Source organism: Leopardus geoffroyi, chromosome E1, assembly GCF_018350155.1.
Source record: "Leopardus geoffroyi isolate Oge1 chromosome E1, O.geoffroyi_Oge1_pat1.0, whole genome shotgun sequence".
Taxonomy (NCBI): Eukaryota; Metazoa; Chordata; class Mammalia; order Carnivora; family Felidae; genus Leopardus; species Leopardus geoffroyi.
The window spans coordinates 15,643,792-15,657,530 of record NC_059330.1 but is presented as its reverse complement, the minus strand read 5'-3'; the positions used below and the strand labels follow the sequence as shown (position 1 = coordinate 15,657,530).

At 44.1% G+C, this 13,739-nt stretch overlaps 1 protein-coding gene across 3 annotated transcripts in view; it reads left to right on the top strand.

The window, feature by feature from the left end:
• VPS53 (VPS53 subunit of GARP complex) overlaps nt 1–13,739 on the top strand; it is a 147,926-nt gene that overhangs the window by 79,337 nt on the left and 54,850 nt on the right. For all 3 annotated transcript variants that reach the window (XM_045490503.1, XM_045490502.1, XM_045490501.1), the window contains exons 12-13: nt 5,552–5,653; nt 12,648–12,742. In XM_045490503.1, the coding sequence (XP_045346459.1) occupies nt 5,552–5,653; nt 12,648–12,742 (197 nt within the window). The remainder of the gene's footprint in view (nt 1–5,551; nt 5,654–12,647; nt 12,743–13,739) is intronic.

Genomic DNA, 13,739 nt, shown 5'->3' with positions numbered 1-13,739 from the left:
TGTATAAATACAATTTTTAATGTTTATTTATTTTGAGAGACAGAGAATGTGTGAGCGTATGTGAGTGGGATAGGGGCACACAGAGAGAGAAAGAATCCCAAGCAGCTGTGCTGACAGCACAGAGCATGATGTGGAGCTTAATCGCACAAACCATGAGATTGTGACCTGAGCAGAAATCAAGAGTTGGATGTCTAACCACCTGAGCCACCTAGGCACCCCATGATGTGTAAATACAATTTTAAAACTTACTTTCCTTCGTTATGTCATAGCTCAAGTGGTTTCTCGATCAGTATATAATATTTCATTATATAGATAGTCCAGAATTTCCTTAACTATCCTTTTCTTGTTGGACCCTTAAGTACTTGTCATTTTTTCACTATTATAAATAAGGTCATGGTGAACACAGTTTTGTTCACATTGGAGATTATTTTCTTATGATACAAGTTGAATGAATTACAGGGCCAAAAAGTAGGAGTATTTTCATATTTAAGATAGCCTCTGGTTTTTTTTTAATTTTTTAGTGTTTATTTACTTACTTTTGAGAGAGAGCACAAGTGGGGGAGGGACACAGAGAGAGACGAGACACAGAATCTCAAGCAAGGATAGCCCTGTTTTAAACTGCATTCTATATTCTTGTCTCTTATAAATGCACCTGCCTAGTCTCCCAGCACTGAATCTTGATGTTAGTGATAGTTTGTTAAAATTCAGAAGAAATAGTTACTCTGCTTTTCGTGAAATTCATGGTGCTCGTGTATTGATGCCTGATGTAAAGGGGTAACTGCCAGATTAAAAAAAGGCAAAGCAATCCGAAAATGTTTCTTTAGAGTAATACATGCTTTGCCTCCTAGGCACACACTCAAGAGAATTGAAAATTCTCCTGTGTTTGTACAAACACTTTACATGAATGTTCATGGCAGCACTATTCACGATAGCCAAAAAGTAGAAACAGCCCAAATGTCTATTAATGGACAAATGGATAAGCAAAATATGGCATATCCATACAGTGGAATATTATTCAGCAAAAAAAAAAAAAAAAAACAACTGAAATACTGATATATATTATAGGATTAACCTCCAAAACACTGTACTAAGTGAAAGATGCCAGACACAAAAGGCCATATGTTATATGATTCCATTTATATGAAATGTCGGGGATGGGCAAATTCATAGAGATAGTAAGTAGATTAGGAGTTACCAGGGATTGGGGGAAGGGAAGGATTGGAAGTGACAGCTAATGGATATGGGGCCTCCTTTGGGGTAAAAACGGTTCTGGGACTAGATAGTGGTGATGGTGGCACAGCTTTGTGAATATACGGAAAACCACTAAATTTTAAGTCACCAAAAATGGTGAATTTTATGTTAATTATGTATCACAGTTTTAAAATACTAAGCGTTTTAGAAAATACCGAGTTTAGTTATAAATCATCTTCACTCTTCAGATAATTTGTCTACCAAAAAAGAGAAGAGAGAAATAGCTTATTAAAGCTCAAACAGAATAAAATATTTTAAAAGGACAACCTCTTCCTTCTTGGTTGCCCTAAATCCCTCTCCCCAGAGATGTCCACTGTTTAATAGCTTGAGACCCTCCAACACGCATAAACGCACAGGTTTCTTTGTTTTGTTTACAGAAAATAGAAAATGTTGCCTGTGTGTCCAAAGAAGATTTTAATGAGTGTTTCCCATCTGACCAGGATTTATTCACAAAGTTTTTCAAGGCCCCTGTTTGGGCAGAGCCTTAGGAAAAGATGAAAAATTGAAGCAGACAGGTGCCTACGGTCTAGTGGAAAAAGGAGCCAATGTGTAACAGTCACAGTGTAAGGTACGAGCACGGTGTACCAAGAGAGGTCCCAGTGATACTAAAGCAGGTGTGCAGAGCCCTGTGTTTACAGGCCTATCAACTGGAGCCTCCAGGTCATCTCTTTAAGGACGAATCAGGAGTGGGGCTGAAGTAAAGCATTTATGGAATAAGAAGTACAGAAATGGTGGAATTTTCGTCCTGTAACTGAAAGCTTTCTCCTCCAGGGAGAGGAAACAGATTGGTCTTAAATTTCAGAGTGCCTTCTCTGATCACTTGAAGTGTCCAGCTAGGGCCTCAGGAAAGCATTTGTGCAGCTGGACCCCGATGCAGACACACTACTGACTAAAGCCGCGTTCTCTCTTCCGGTAGTAAATTAAACAGGTTGGCCGGCCTGTGCACCTTATTGTTTTGGAGGTGTTGGGAACGCCATGTGGTTTAGTTAGGAGGAATTAACTTTCTATCTGAAGAATTTTTCTTTCCTGTACGGACTTGAAATCAACCGTCCTCATGGCAAAAAGAATGAATTCTTGTAACATTGGAAAGTCGTTCATTTCTTGGCAATTTTTTTTTTTTGTTTGTTTTATTTAGCGGCCCCAGAGCTCATGGACTGTGTCATTTGAGTTATTTCTAATCTAAACCCAAACCTGTAATTCTTTATGGCCTACGACAGCTGCAGAGCAGAAATGAAAGGCGTGGTGTGGTTGGCTCTGACAACAGGGCTCTTGCATAGAAGGCTTCAGTTGTGCTGGTGATTGCTGGCTGCAAAGATTTAGGCTTTCATCACTGCAGATGAATCTGAGCACTAAACTAGCCCTCCAAACAACAAGCGACTATATCTGCCCCTCAGGGCTTTCTCCTCCCTTTACCATAGAGGAAGGCAGCAGCTCAGCACCTGCCTGTGCCTTTGTAATTTGATGGACCCATTATTTTCATTTCCTGGAGATAGCCCCAAGAGGCAGAGAGTAGGGACAAAATCCTATTTATGATTAAAGGAATTCTTTTTTTTTTTTTTAAGTTTATTTATTGGGGGGAAGGGGCAGAGGGGAGGGGGAGAGAGAGAGAATCCCAAGCAGCCTCTGCCCTGTCAACGCAGAGCCCAACACTGGGCTTGATCTCATGAACTGTGAGATCATGACCTGCACTGAAATCAAGCCTAACTGAGCCACCCGGACGCCCCTAAAAGGGAATCCTTTCTACCACACTTCGTAGCCCTGTGCTCCCACTTCTTCCCCGTCTCAGAGATGCTCCATTGAGAGGGGCACAGCCACAGTTCAACCCCCTTAAACACTAATGAGAACCCCCACCTACTGAGCGTTCCTAGTGCCAGCCGTGGTGTTGAGCCGCTTGGTACACGTGTCATGCTTCACCAACACGGTCTCATTTGATCCTCACGCAGCTCTGTGTGGTGGGCATCGATACCCCTCGCAAAGGAAGAGCTGAGGCTTGGAGGAGCTGAGCAGCGTATCCAAGCGATAGAGTGTGGATACAAACCCAGGTGTGTCACTCCCTTAATGGTGACACCAGCCATATGGTTGCTCTGGCCAAAAAGTGACTGACCCTTGATTCCTTTCTTGCCTTCACCTGTCACCCAGTCCTCTTGGCTTTATCTCCTAAGTATGTCCCAAATCCGGCTGCCTGTGTCAGTCTCCACAACGCTGGCTTAGTCCAGTCCTGGGTCAGTCTTTGCTTGGAACCCTTGGAACCAGCCTCTTAAACTGGTCTTCGTGCGTTACAGTCCATCCTCTCCACAGCAGTGGAATGATCTTCTAAAAATCTAAACTAGATCACATCACTTCCCTGTTTAAAACCCCCCAGTGACTGCCCAGTTGCATTGCGAAGAAAATCTCACCTTTACCACGGCCCACGGAGGTCTGTGATTGGGCTCCTGCTGCCTCTCTTTCTTCACGTCCCCTGTCCTCCTCCCTGTCCCTCGGACTCACCAAGCCTGTTCTAGGCGTTGCACGAGGTCCCGTGCTAAGAGTGCTCTTTCCAGATCTTTGCCTGACTAGCTCCTTCTCATTCTGGTCTCTGCTCAGATATCACCTCCTTGAAGGGGCCTTGTCTGATCACCTGTATAAAGAAGCACTTAGAAATATTGTTTGAAAGATACATTGCTTTCTAAAAATAGCCCAATTCTAAAAACAAACTGTTTCAGGTTAAGTTTATAGGGACTTTTTTCCCCTTAGCAGGCAAAGCAGCCAAAGTTTGGAGTGTATACATTTTAAATGTTTACTTGGTAGTTACACCATATTGTTTCTCAGCAGGATACCGTAGAAGTCATTGTCCTACTAATGGTTACCTTAAAGCTAATGCATTGATCACAAGGTTTTTCTCATACAGAGTCTTTATCTAGCAACATAACAGCATCTAAGTGTTTGGGCCAAGAATTAAGTAGTTTACATGAGTGTAAGCAGAATGGGCTTAAAGCCTAAACTGGACACTGGTGTGGCTTGTGTTTTTTGTGTTCAAATTGTTTATTTTTTCTGGGTTGTTTTTGTTTTGTTTGTTTGTTGTTGGTTTTTTTTTTTTCCTTGTATCTTCATCTGATATCCTAACACTTAACAAAGTCATTCACTCTGTACAGTCCATGTGCTGTCCCTCTTGGCTTAGAGGGTTAGTTCAAGTTTCTCTGCTGATATATGTGAAAATGTCACATTTAGAAACACCCTCTCCACCTGGCTTCTTGTCTCCAAAGAGCCGTTCCTTGCCCCTTCCCCTGACCCCCAGCACCAGCCAATCCCTTTTCTCCTCCTTGTCCACTTAGTTTTCTTTCTGCTAGGACTCCCAGCTCCCTGACATAAACAACATATTCAGGTCAAATTTGTAAAAAAGTTCCAAAGAGCTGCCCCAGTTCTGTTGTTGCACTGGAATTAGCATCGCCATGGTCCCTTGTATGTGCTGTGTGCCCCTTCTCCCCTTTTGCACACTTCCTCCCATCTGATCCTTCAGGTAGTCCTGTACCTGTGACCTCAGGCTGCTATGGCTGAGAGAACTTAGGGGATTGGCCAGCGCCGAAGAGTTGGAGCTAAAGCCCATACTTCCTGCCTCCAGCTTTACCACTAGCCTGTGTTCCCACTCAGGGACATATTTTAACAGAGTATTCATCATCAGGACCTAGGAAGTAATTTTTCCCTAGGAGATTTTGTTGTGTTTCTGGTAATGGGACTTATTTGGGAAGGGACTCCTGTCTATAATCTAGAACACGTAAGATTAGCTTTATAGTTTGTTCTTGAATTCCAACCCATCCAGCATTTTGATTCATTCATATTCGGGGAGCAGCTAGTCAATGCCAGGCACCAGACAGAGGGTGAGGAAGACAGACATGATCCCTGCCATTACAGAATCTAGTGGGGATAAGACAGACAACTGGGTATTTGCAATATTTTAATAAATACCTTGGTCTGGGGACATACTGGGTAGGATAGAATCGTGTAGCAGGGGCATCTAACCCAAACTTGACAGATGGGGAAGGCTTCCCAGAAGAAGGGACTTCTGATTTGAAGGCTGAAGGATGAATGAGAGTTTTAGCCAGATTGGGTTTGGGGTGGGATGGGCAATAAGGTTTCAGGAAGATGCAAGACAGTTTGAAGGCCAGGAGGTGAGAATGTGGTCCATGTCGTCTCCATTCTTGCTCATTACATCAGATTTCGTGATTCAGCTGTTGGAGAGACTAGGAAAAAAGCAGATCGATGGCAAAAGGTATTGAGGGTATACTCAGGTAATACCTGTCTCTTTCTCATGTCTTCTTAACAGAAAAAACTCGAGTCTCCACCCCAATCGACCAATCCCTTCCTGGAAGATGAACCAGCGCCAGAAATGGAGGAACTGGCGATAGAGAAGGGAGACTTAGATCAAGTAAGTCCAGTTTGCATCTCCACATGCGACCTACCCAATGTTTGCTTCCGATTATGGGTCTGCTCGCTCTAAATATGGTCCTTTGGCTCTTGACCACATGCAGAGATGACAGCTTTGGTGGTCTTAGAGAAAGCCTTTATCTGAAAACTGAATGGAAGAACAGCCCGTCCTGCCCACCTCTGTTCCCCAAGAGCTTCCCCACTGGAATGACCGACACGCACAAGCTTCATTGGCCCGTGCAGTGCAGCGGTGGGAACTCCTCCTCCCTGCCTTGTCCATCACCTCCTGTGCCTGCCAGCCTAGCCCTCGATGGTGTCCTTGTCTGTCCGGTGACCACACCAGAGGCTCAGCAATCCCCCGTGAAGTTAGCAGCACCATCAGCTAGGAGAGGCCTCCACTCAGTGTAAGCCAAGCACTTGAGGTCTGGAAGCCATCGGGGCGGCCTGGAAACATCCAGGTGACCAATGGCATATTTGGAGAGTTACTTTTCAGAGCACACTAACACTTTCATTTCCTTTGGATTTTCTTTCCAACTCTAAATTTCCCCTCCCTCCATCCTATAGAATGGTGTTGCTGTTTCACTGCCATTTTATGGCAGAGTGGTTAGAGCAATAAATCAGACCTCTTCCTGTCTGGATTAGCGATCCCTTCTTTTTAATTTTCTACACTTGGCTGCTCGAGGATTATTTTATAGTGTTGTTTTGCTCCAGACACCGCCGAAAGGGGGCTGGCTGGGAAGACCAGCCTGGGAAACCTGTAGCCATGCACTTTGCAGCTAACCCTGCATTCCTAGCACGGTGAGGGTAGGTGGACGATCGTGGCAGGAGCCGAGAGAACAGAATTTCCAGGAGCAATTCCGAAGCAATGTGGTAGAATGTGTCTGGTCCACTGATTAAATAATTGTAATAACGTGGATACTTCACATTTTCATGGGCTTTATAGTTTCAGATTCTTCTACATGCTCCATTCCATTTCCTCTTCCCAACCCCTGCCTCTCTCTTTGTGGGGTTCTATATATGAGCTGTAGTGCGTGCTGCTCAGAGAGGTCAAGTGATTTGCCCAGGGGTACAGAGTTTGGGCGTGGAAGAGCAAGGACCGAAAGCAAGGTCTAGAAGTCAGAGACTAGAATTCCTTTCCTGGAGCTCTTTCACTACACCGGGGTGTCTCAGTGAAAAGTGGAGAACACAGAAATGAATCCCATGAATACAGGCAGATACATAAACTGGAAGGATACCTCAGGGCTATATCCCAGAGATCTGTGGGATTAGGTATAACTGATTTGAAGCCATCATGTCAACTCTTGTGGGAGAAAACAGATTTCTTCCAACTAAAGAAATGCATCTCTCACATTTGGAGAAGAAGGACCCCGATAGGAAGGAGTCTGGACGTAGAGTTCACTTTTCTGGTGTGTCCTCTACCCACACTCCGTCGCCTGCACCCGTTTGAGCTTGCTTTGGGTGGTAGTTCTGTTTTCAGGGCTCTGTGTCTTCCCAGTGCTAGTGGCTGCCATGAAAAGTTATCCCTTTAGCCAGTCATCTCTGGATGTCGTTAAACTGGATTTTGACAGCAGCCCCGTTACTACGAAATTGGTTTGGTAGATACAATATGATTTGTCTCCCTCGTGGAACTGTTTGCTCATCCTGGAAGCCAGACGTTATTGTTGTAAGGACGAAGACTGCTCATTCCAAGGACACAGGACACAGATCCAGGGGGTAGGGCAGAGCCAGACTCTGGTCCGCTGACCATGTGGTAGGTTTTTACTGTCTCTAGACTTACCTAGTTTTTTTCGTCTTTAGAGAGAGCCTGTGGTTTTCAAACTCTATTCCTTGGTGCCCCATCCCATGTCACTGTGGGGAGTTGGGAGGAGATCAGGGCTCTGAGTCCCTCCAAAACAGAGTAGTTCTGTTCTGAGTCACATCTATCATGGAATTCTTTCAAACCAGGGGTTTGAGATCTGTTTAAAAAGAAAGTACCAAAAACCCCTAGGCTAGATGACCCACCTGCAGTTTCCTTGGCCATTGCTTGTCAGTGAGGACACGTGTGCACCAGTGACTAAGGCCTCCTCACATTCCATACCGACCCCAGCCTCCTGCGGCCTCCCCTGCCCATGTCTTGCTGGTGGTCCATTAAGTGGGAGCTCCAGGATCTCCGTCTTCCCAGCCACTTACTGGCTTCTGGAGTTGGGTGCGCAGGAAGCGCGGGAGCCCCGTGGGGCCTCAGGGAGGAAGTCCACAGGATGTTAGGTGAGCCGAGCCTGCGGTTGTCTGGGGTTACCCAACTCACTGCGTCACTGCATAAGTAGACAGTTGGCCCGCAAGGTGTAAGGGCCTCTCCCTGCTCGCTCCTGGAGTGTATGCTGTTGAGAAAGGGGTGTGAACTCGAGAAGAGGTATTTAGTTTGAGCAGTCAGTTGCCATCCTACTCCCAGTGTTAAAAAACTGCATCCGAAAGGGGACTGAAGGTGCCCAGAGACAGAGAAGAAGTGAGGAATTTCTGGTTTAAAAACATACCCTTCTGGTGATCCAAGCAGTTAGATTTAATCTCTTTACACTGGATAGTAATAAAAGGAAATGGGGCCAGCTGCACAGCTCCTTACTGTGACAACAGTAACCTTCTATTATTCCATCTAACTCCGGGAGGAAATAACTTAAACATCTGCGGCTTTTGGACAGAATTCACACACTCAGAAATGCAGCCCGAATGCTACTGCTAAATGACTTAGTATGTACTTTAAGCTGAGAATCAACCCTTTGGGGAGCTGGCCGGTGTGAAGGGAGACGCCAGTTTGAGCTGAAATTCCAGCACCTCTTATCTAAATAGGAGCACAGTCATAAAGCAGCTATAGGCCGGAGGCAGCCCTGTGGACAAAAATCAAAAAGGAAACTTTGGGCAGTCCCTCCCATTATTCCCCTTTTGCTTCCAACTCACACTAAAAACGCTGCAAGGGACCAGGAGGCGAGGTGTTGGGTCTCCGCTCCCTGCCAGGAGCAGCATTAGTGGGCAGTCACCTGCCATAGGGTTGGGACGCCCGCGCGGTCTGACGATGTTCTGTGGGTTCCGAGTGTTGTTCCATGGGGCCTCATCGAGCACATGGCCTGTGGAAGACTGACCATGATGAGATTGCTGGAATAGCATGTAGCTGTTTTCTTTTATCCCTTAGACTCTGTCTTTTTATGCGTATGCCGAGCGAGCTCCTCAGACTCTCCTCGACACAGATTTTTATCATATATTGCTTTTGCACACACATAAAAAGGAAAATAAGAGCGAAATAAATAGGTTAAGATACTCCTAAAACAACTTCACAGTCAGAGTCCAAGTCTCCTGTACCACTTTTTAAAAAATCTTTGTATGCTGGGGCTCCTGGGTGGCTCAGTCAGTTAAGTGTCTGACTTTGGCTCAGGTCATGATCTCACGGTTTGTGAGTTCGAGCCCCGCGTCAGGCTCTGACAGCTCAGAGCCTGGTGCCTGCTTCTGATTCTGTGTCTCCCTCTCTCTCTGCCCCACCCTGGCTTGCACTCTGTCTCTCGAAGAAGAATAAATGTTTTTTTTAAAAAAAAAAAAAGCTTTGCATTTTTAAATAATTATAAAGTCATAAGTAGTTGCAGAGTGCAGAGAGGTCCTGTGTACCCATCTCCTCCCAGCTTCCCCCAGCGGTGACAGCTACCGTAACTAGTGCATTATTAAATCTGTGAAATTGATTCTAACCCCTGTTGTACTCAGGCTTGGAGGTCTGCATTTTCCCACACTGTTGTCGTCCAGGCCGTCCAGAGCATGGGTGATGTGCCATTGCTTGAGTGCTCCACCACCATCTCTGGGGTTACCTGCCAGGCCATCCACGGCCATCTCTCAAGCTTTTTATCGTTATTTTTTGCTTTTTAAAAAGAAAATACCAAAATTAGAGAAAAGTCTTAAGAATATTGCAAGAACTCTCAAGTATCTTTCACCTGGGTTTACTAATTGTTAGCATTCTGCTACATTCGCTTTATCATTTCCTTTTTTTCCTTCCCATTTCTGTCCCCCTCTGTCCCTCTCTCCCCACCTCTGTCTCTCTCTCTCTCTCTCTTTTGGAACAGTTTAAATTAGCTGATATCATGTCCTTTACCTCTAAATATTTCTGTGTGCATTTCCTAAGAAGAAGGTCATTCACTTAAATCACCACAGATCAAAATCAGAAAATGTGTTTCAGTACAGCACTATTACCTAATTTGTAGAGCTGAAATCTCATAATGTAGCCATTCTAAGGCGATAACTTAAACTGTTGTCAGTAATTGGAAAATTGCACATAAATTAGTGAACAAAACCAAGTTCAAAATATACACGTTGATTTAAAACATGACAACGTCTAGAGTGCCTGGGTGGCTCAGTCGGTTAAGCGTCCGACTCTTGATTTCGGCTCAGGTCATGATATCGTGGTTTTTGGGATTGAGCCCCATGTTAGACTCTGTGCTGGCAGCATGGAGCCTCCCTGAGATTTTCTCTCTCTCTGCCCCTCCGCTGCTCATTCTCTCTCTCTCAGAATAAATAACCTTTTTAAAAAATTAATTTAAAAAATACGACAACATTCTATATTACATAAGTTATATTCCAGTTTATAATTAGCAGAAGGTATCCTGCAGATGTATGAATATTTTGGTCAAGGGAAGAACATGTAAATAAAGGGGATAATTATAATCCTTATAATGATTACATTTTATTAATAAAAAGATACTTGGGTGTTGTGGCTATATTTCCTAATTCTAAAATCAGGACACCTAGTCTTAAAAAAGTTAGACAAATCAGATTTGCCTCTTCATTTAAAAATCACCTTATTGAGGGGCGCCTGGGTGGCGCAGTCGGTTAAGCGTCCGACTTCAGCCAGGTCACGATCTCGCGGTCCGGGAGTTCGAGCCCCGCGTCGGGCTCTGGGCTGATGGCTCAGAGCCTGGAGCCTGCTTCCGATTCTGTGTCTCCCTCTCTCTCTGCCCCTCCCCCGTTCATGCTCTGTCTTTCTCTGTCCCAAAAATAAAATAAAAACGTTGGAAAAAAAAATTAAAAAAAAAAAATCACCTTATTGAAAAGAATAAAATACTAAAAGATAGGTAACTGACATGGAAAATGTAGAACAATTAGGTAAGGACCACCCCCACACAGCCATCGTACTGTGTCATGGATCCGCCATGTTAAACTGATGGACATGTGGGAAAAACTCCTGGGGCACCTGTGAAATGAAGTGGAACTTTGGATCCAGAGTTCAAACTCCACGAACCCAGTCTTGGGAGCCTGTTGTAGTCTCACTCTGAGACCTGACTTTGGCAGTGGCTTTGGGACAATAAGGGAAAATAGCCCAGATTTTAGGAAGGACCAGAGTTTCTAAAAATCTTGCAAAGAAACAACAACAACAAAACAAAAACAAAAAAAGTAAAGACATGGAACTCTCAAAAGGTGAAAAGGGAAGAGAGCTAAATAGGAAATTGAATGGGATATGTCTAGGGTTGATGTTTAATTTTTGGTGTTCATTTCCAGTTTTTACAGATGCTTTTAACCATTAGAGTGTTTTATTTTTAAAAGTTACTAGAAGGGAATCATTCTTTCTATCATTAGGGGCTCAGCTTTTCCTGTATTTATTAAAAGATATGAACAGCTCAATTCAGCAAGTATGCTGTGGGTGTCAATTTATGCCCAGTTTGTACTCTAGTAATCAACCCCAACAAGGCCTCAGGGTCCTTTTGTTGGTGTTTGACAATAAATAGAATTGACGTTTTTTAGGAATAGAACAAAATATGTAGGAAGATCTCCGCTTATTTTTTTAGAGATTTAGAAAAGGAATTAGGGAGCAAATATAGTTTTTTAATGCTTGCCTACCTACATGGTCTGTATGTCAGTGGTTTTTAATTGTCAACTGGGGACCAGTGCTAGCCCTGTTTTACACTGGTCCAAGGCAAAAAATAAAGACAAAACTGCCTGCTGCCTGCCCAGCTAGCAAGCTGGTATAGGGTCACCAACTGTCTGAAAAGGAAGGACTGCCCTCATGCTGGTATGTTCTCCCTATAAAATGTTTGGGTATAAAATACTCTTTTTTTCAGGAACCTACCGAGAATGGAGAGGAGCAAAATAAAAAGTCAGCAACGCTATATTGGTCCCTTATGCTTCTTTTTCTTACATTTACTTGTCAGTGAAATTCAACAATCTAGGAACCATTGCAGGAAAGCAATGCTATAATAGAAAATTCTAGTTTAGGAGATAGGAAGCTTCACTTTGTGCCTTTGGGCAGGCCGCTAGAACCCTCTGAGCCTTCCGTTCTTTAGGTGTAAAGTAGTATTAATTCCTACTCTGAGGGTTGTTGTGAGGAATAGATGAGATGTGACTTCATATCAAAGCGCTTGGTCTGTGATAACCGTCAGTAAATGGAGGCTATCAAAAATAGATCACATGGGCGCGCCTGGGTGGCTCAGTCAGGTAAGCATCTGACTCTTTGTCTTGGCTCAGGTCATGATCTCACGGTTTCGTGAGGCGGAGCCCCGCATCAGGCTCTGTGCTGACAACGTGGAGCCTGCTTGGGATTCTCTCTCTCTCCCTCTCTCTACCCCCCTGCGTGCTTTGCGCGCGCACTCTCGCGCTCTCTCTCTCAAAAAAATAAAGCCAAAAAAATAGATCACATGAAGGCACTTTATAAATTTTAAAGCACTGTACAAATATAAGGTACTGTTACTCGCCAGGTTTAAAATTTTAAAACATCAGTAAGATGATGAATAGCTTCCAGATCAAAAGCGCGTGTGTTATCAAAGTAGCAGTAAATCTTTCAACATGCGAAGCAAGTCAGTGATGCTAACAAAACTGGCTCATTGTTCACAAACTGGCATGAATCATAATGCAAGACATAGTCCCAGTTTAGTTACGTGGAGTGCTTTTAATCTGTGTTAGGAGTGAACTTTGAAGGGATGTTTTCTTTGAAACTGCTTGAAAACTTGCAAAGATGGCTCAAGTATAGGTTTCTTCTTTTTTTCCTTCCTTTACAGCCAAAGAAGCCTAAAGCCCCAGACAATCCGTTTCATGGCATTGTTTCCAAGTGTTTTGAGCCTCATCTCTACGTGTATATTGAGTCCCAGGACAAGTGAGTGATGAATACTTTGCTGTTTTCTACTGCATTTCTCCCTCCTCCGGTCACGGGTGGGCCTCACAAGGGCGTGACTCCCTCCAGAGGCTGAAGGAGGGACTTGGCATGGCTCCTGTGACGCCCTCTGGAAACCTGCTAAGGATATTTTTTATATCTTACGAATGTTATCACTCATTGTGTTCATAAATCTTAGAAGCCTGAATCTGACTCAGATAAGCTCCCAAATGTATCCCAACAACCCCTTCCCCTGTGTGCACACGTCAGCCCACAAGCCTTGACAATGTCAGGTACTGGAAACCGGGGAAAGAAAGCCTAATCTCTACTGTATATGTTTTCAAGTATCATTTGCTTAAGTTTTCATTGCAAAATAATTTAGACTTACAGAAAAGCTATACAAAATTCTCATATGCCCTTCCCCCAGAGATTGCTACCATTTTACATTACCGCGGTTCTCAAAATCAGGACAGAAACACTGTAGCATGAATGTCCATTTTCTGGCCTGAGATCCCATCATGCATTTAGTTGTCAGGTCTCTTTAGTCTCCTTTAACCTTGAATATACTCCCTCAGTCTCTCGTTGGTCTCTCATGACCTTGACGCTTTACAGAGTACTGGCAGATTACTTTCTGTATTTGTCTGATGTTTGCTCTTGATTAAATCCGGATTATTGCATCGCAGGCAAGTACACCATAGAGGCGATGCTGTGTCTCTCTCGGTACGTCATAGTGGGAGACACGCCATGTGGACCTGTCCCCTCAATGGTGATGTCAGCTCTGATCACTTGCCTCTGGTGGCGCTTACTAGCTTTCTCTACTGTGCAGCTACTATTTTTCTCTTTGTGATTAGTAAGTATCTCACGGTGGGACACTTCGGGACTACGTAAATACCCTGTTTCTCCTCACACTTTGCCCACTCGTTTTGACATGCCCTGATGATTCCTGCCTGAAGCAATAATTTACTGTAGCATTTGCCAAATGTTCATTTTCTGTTCCCAT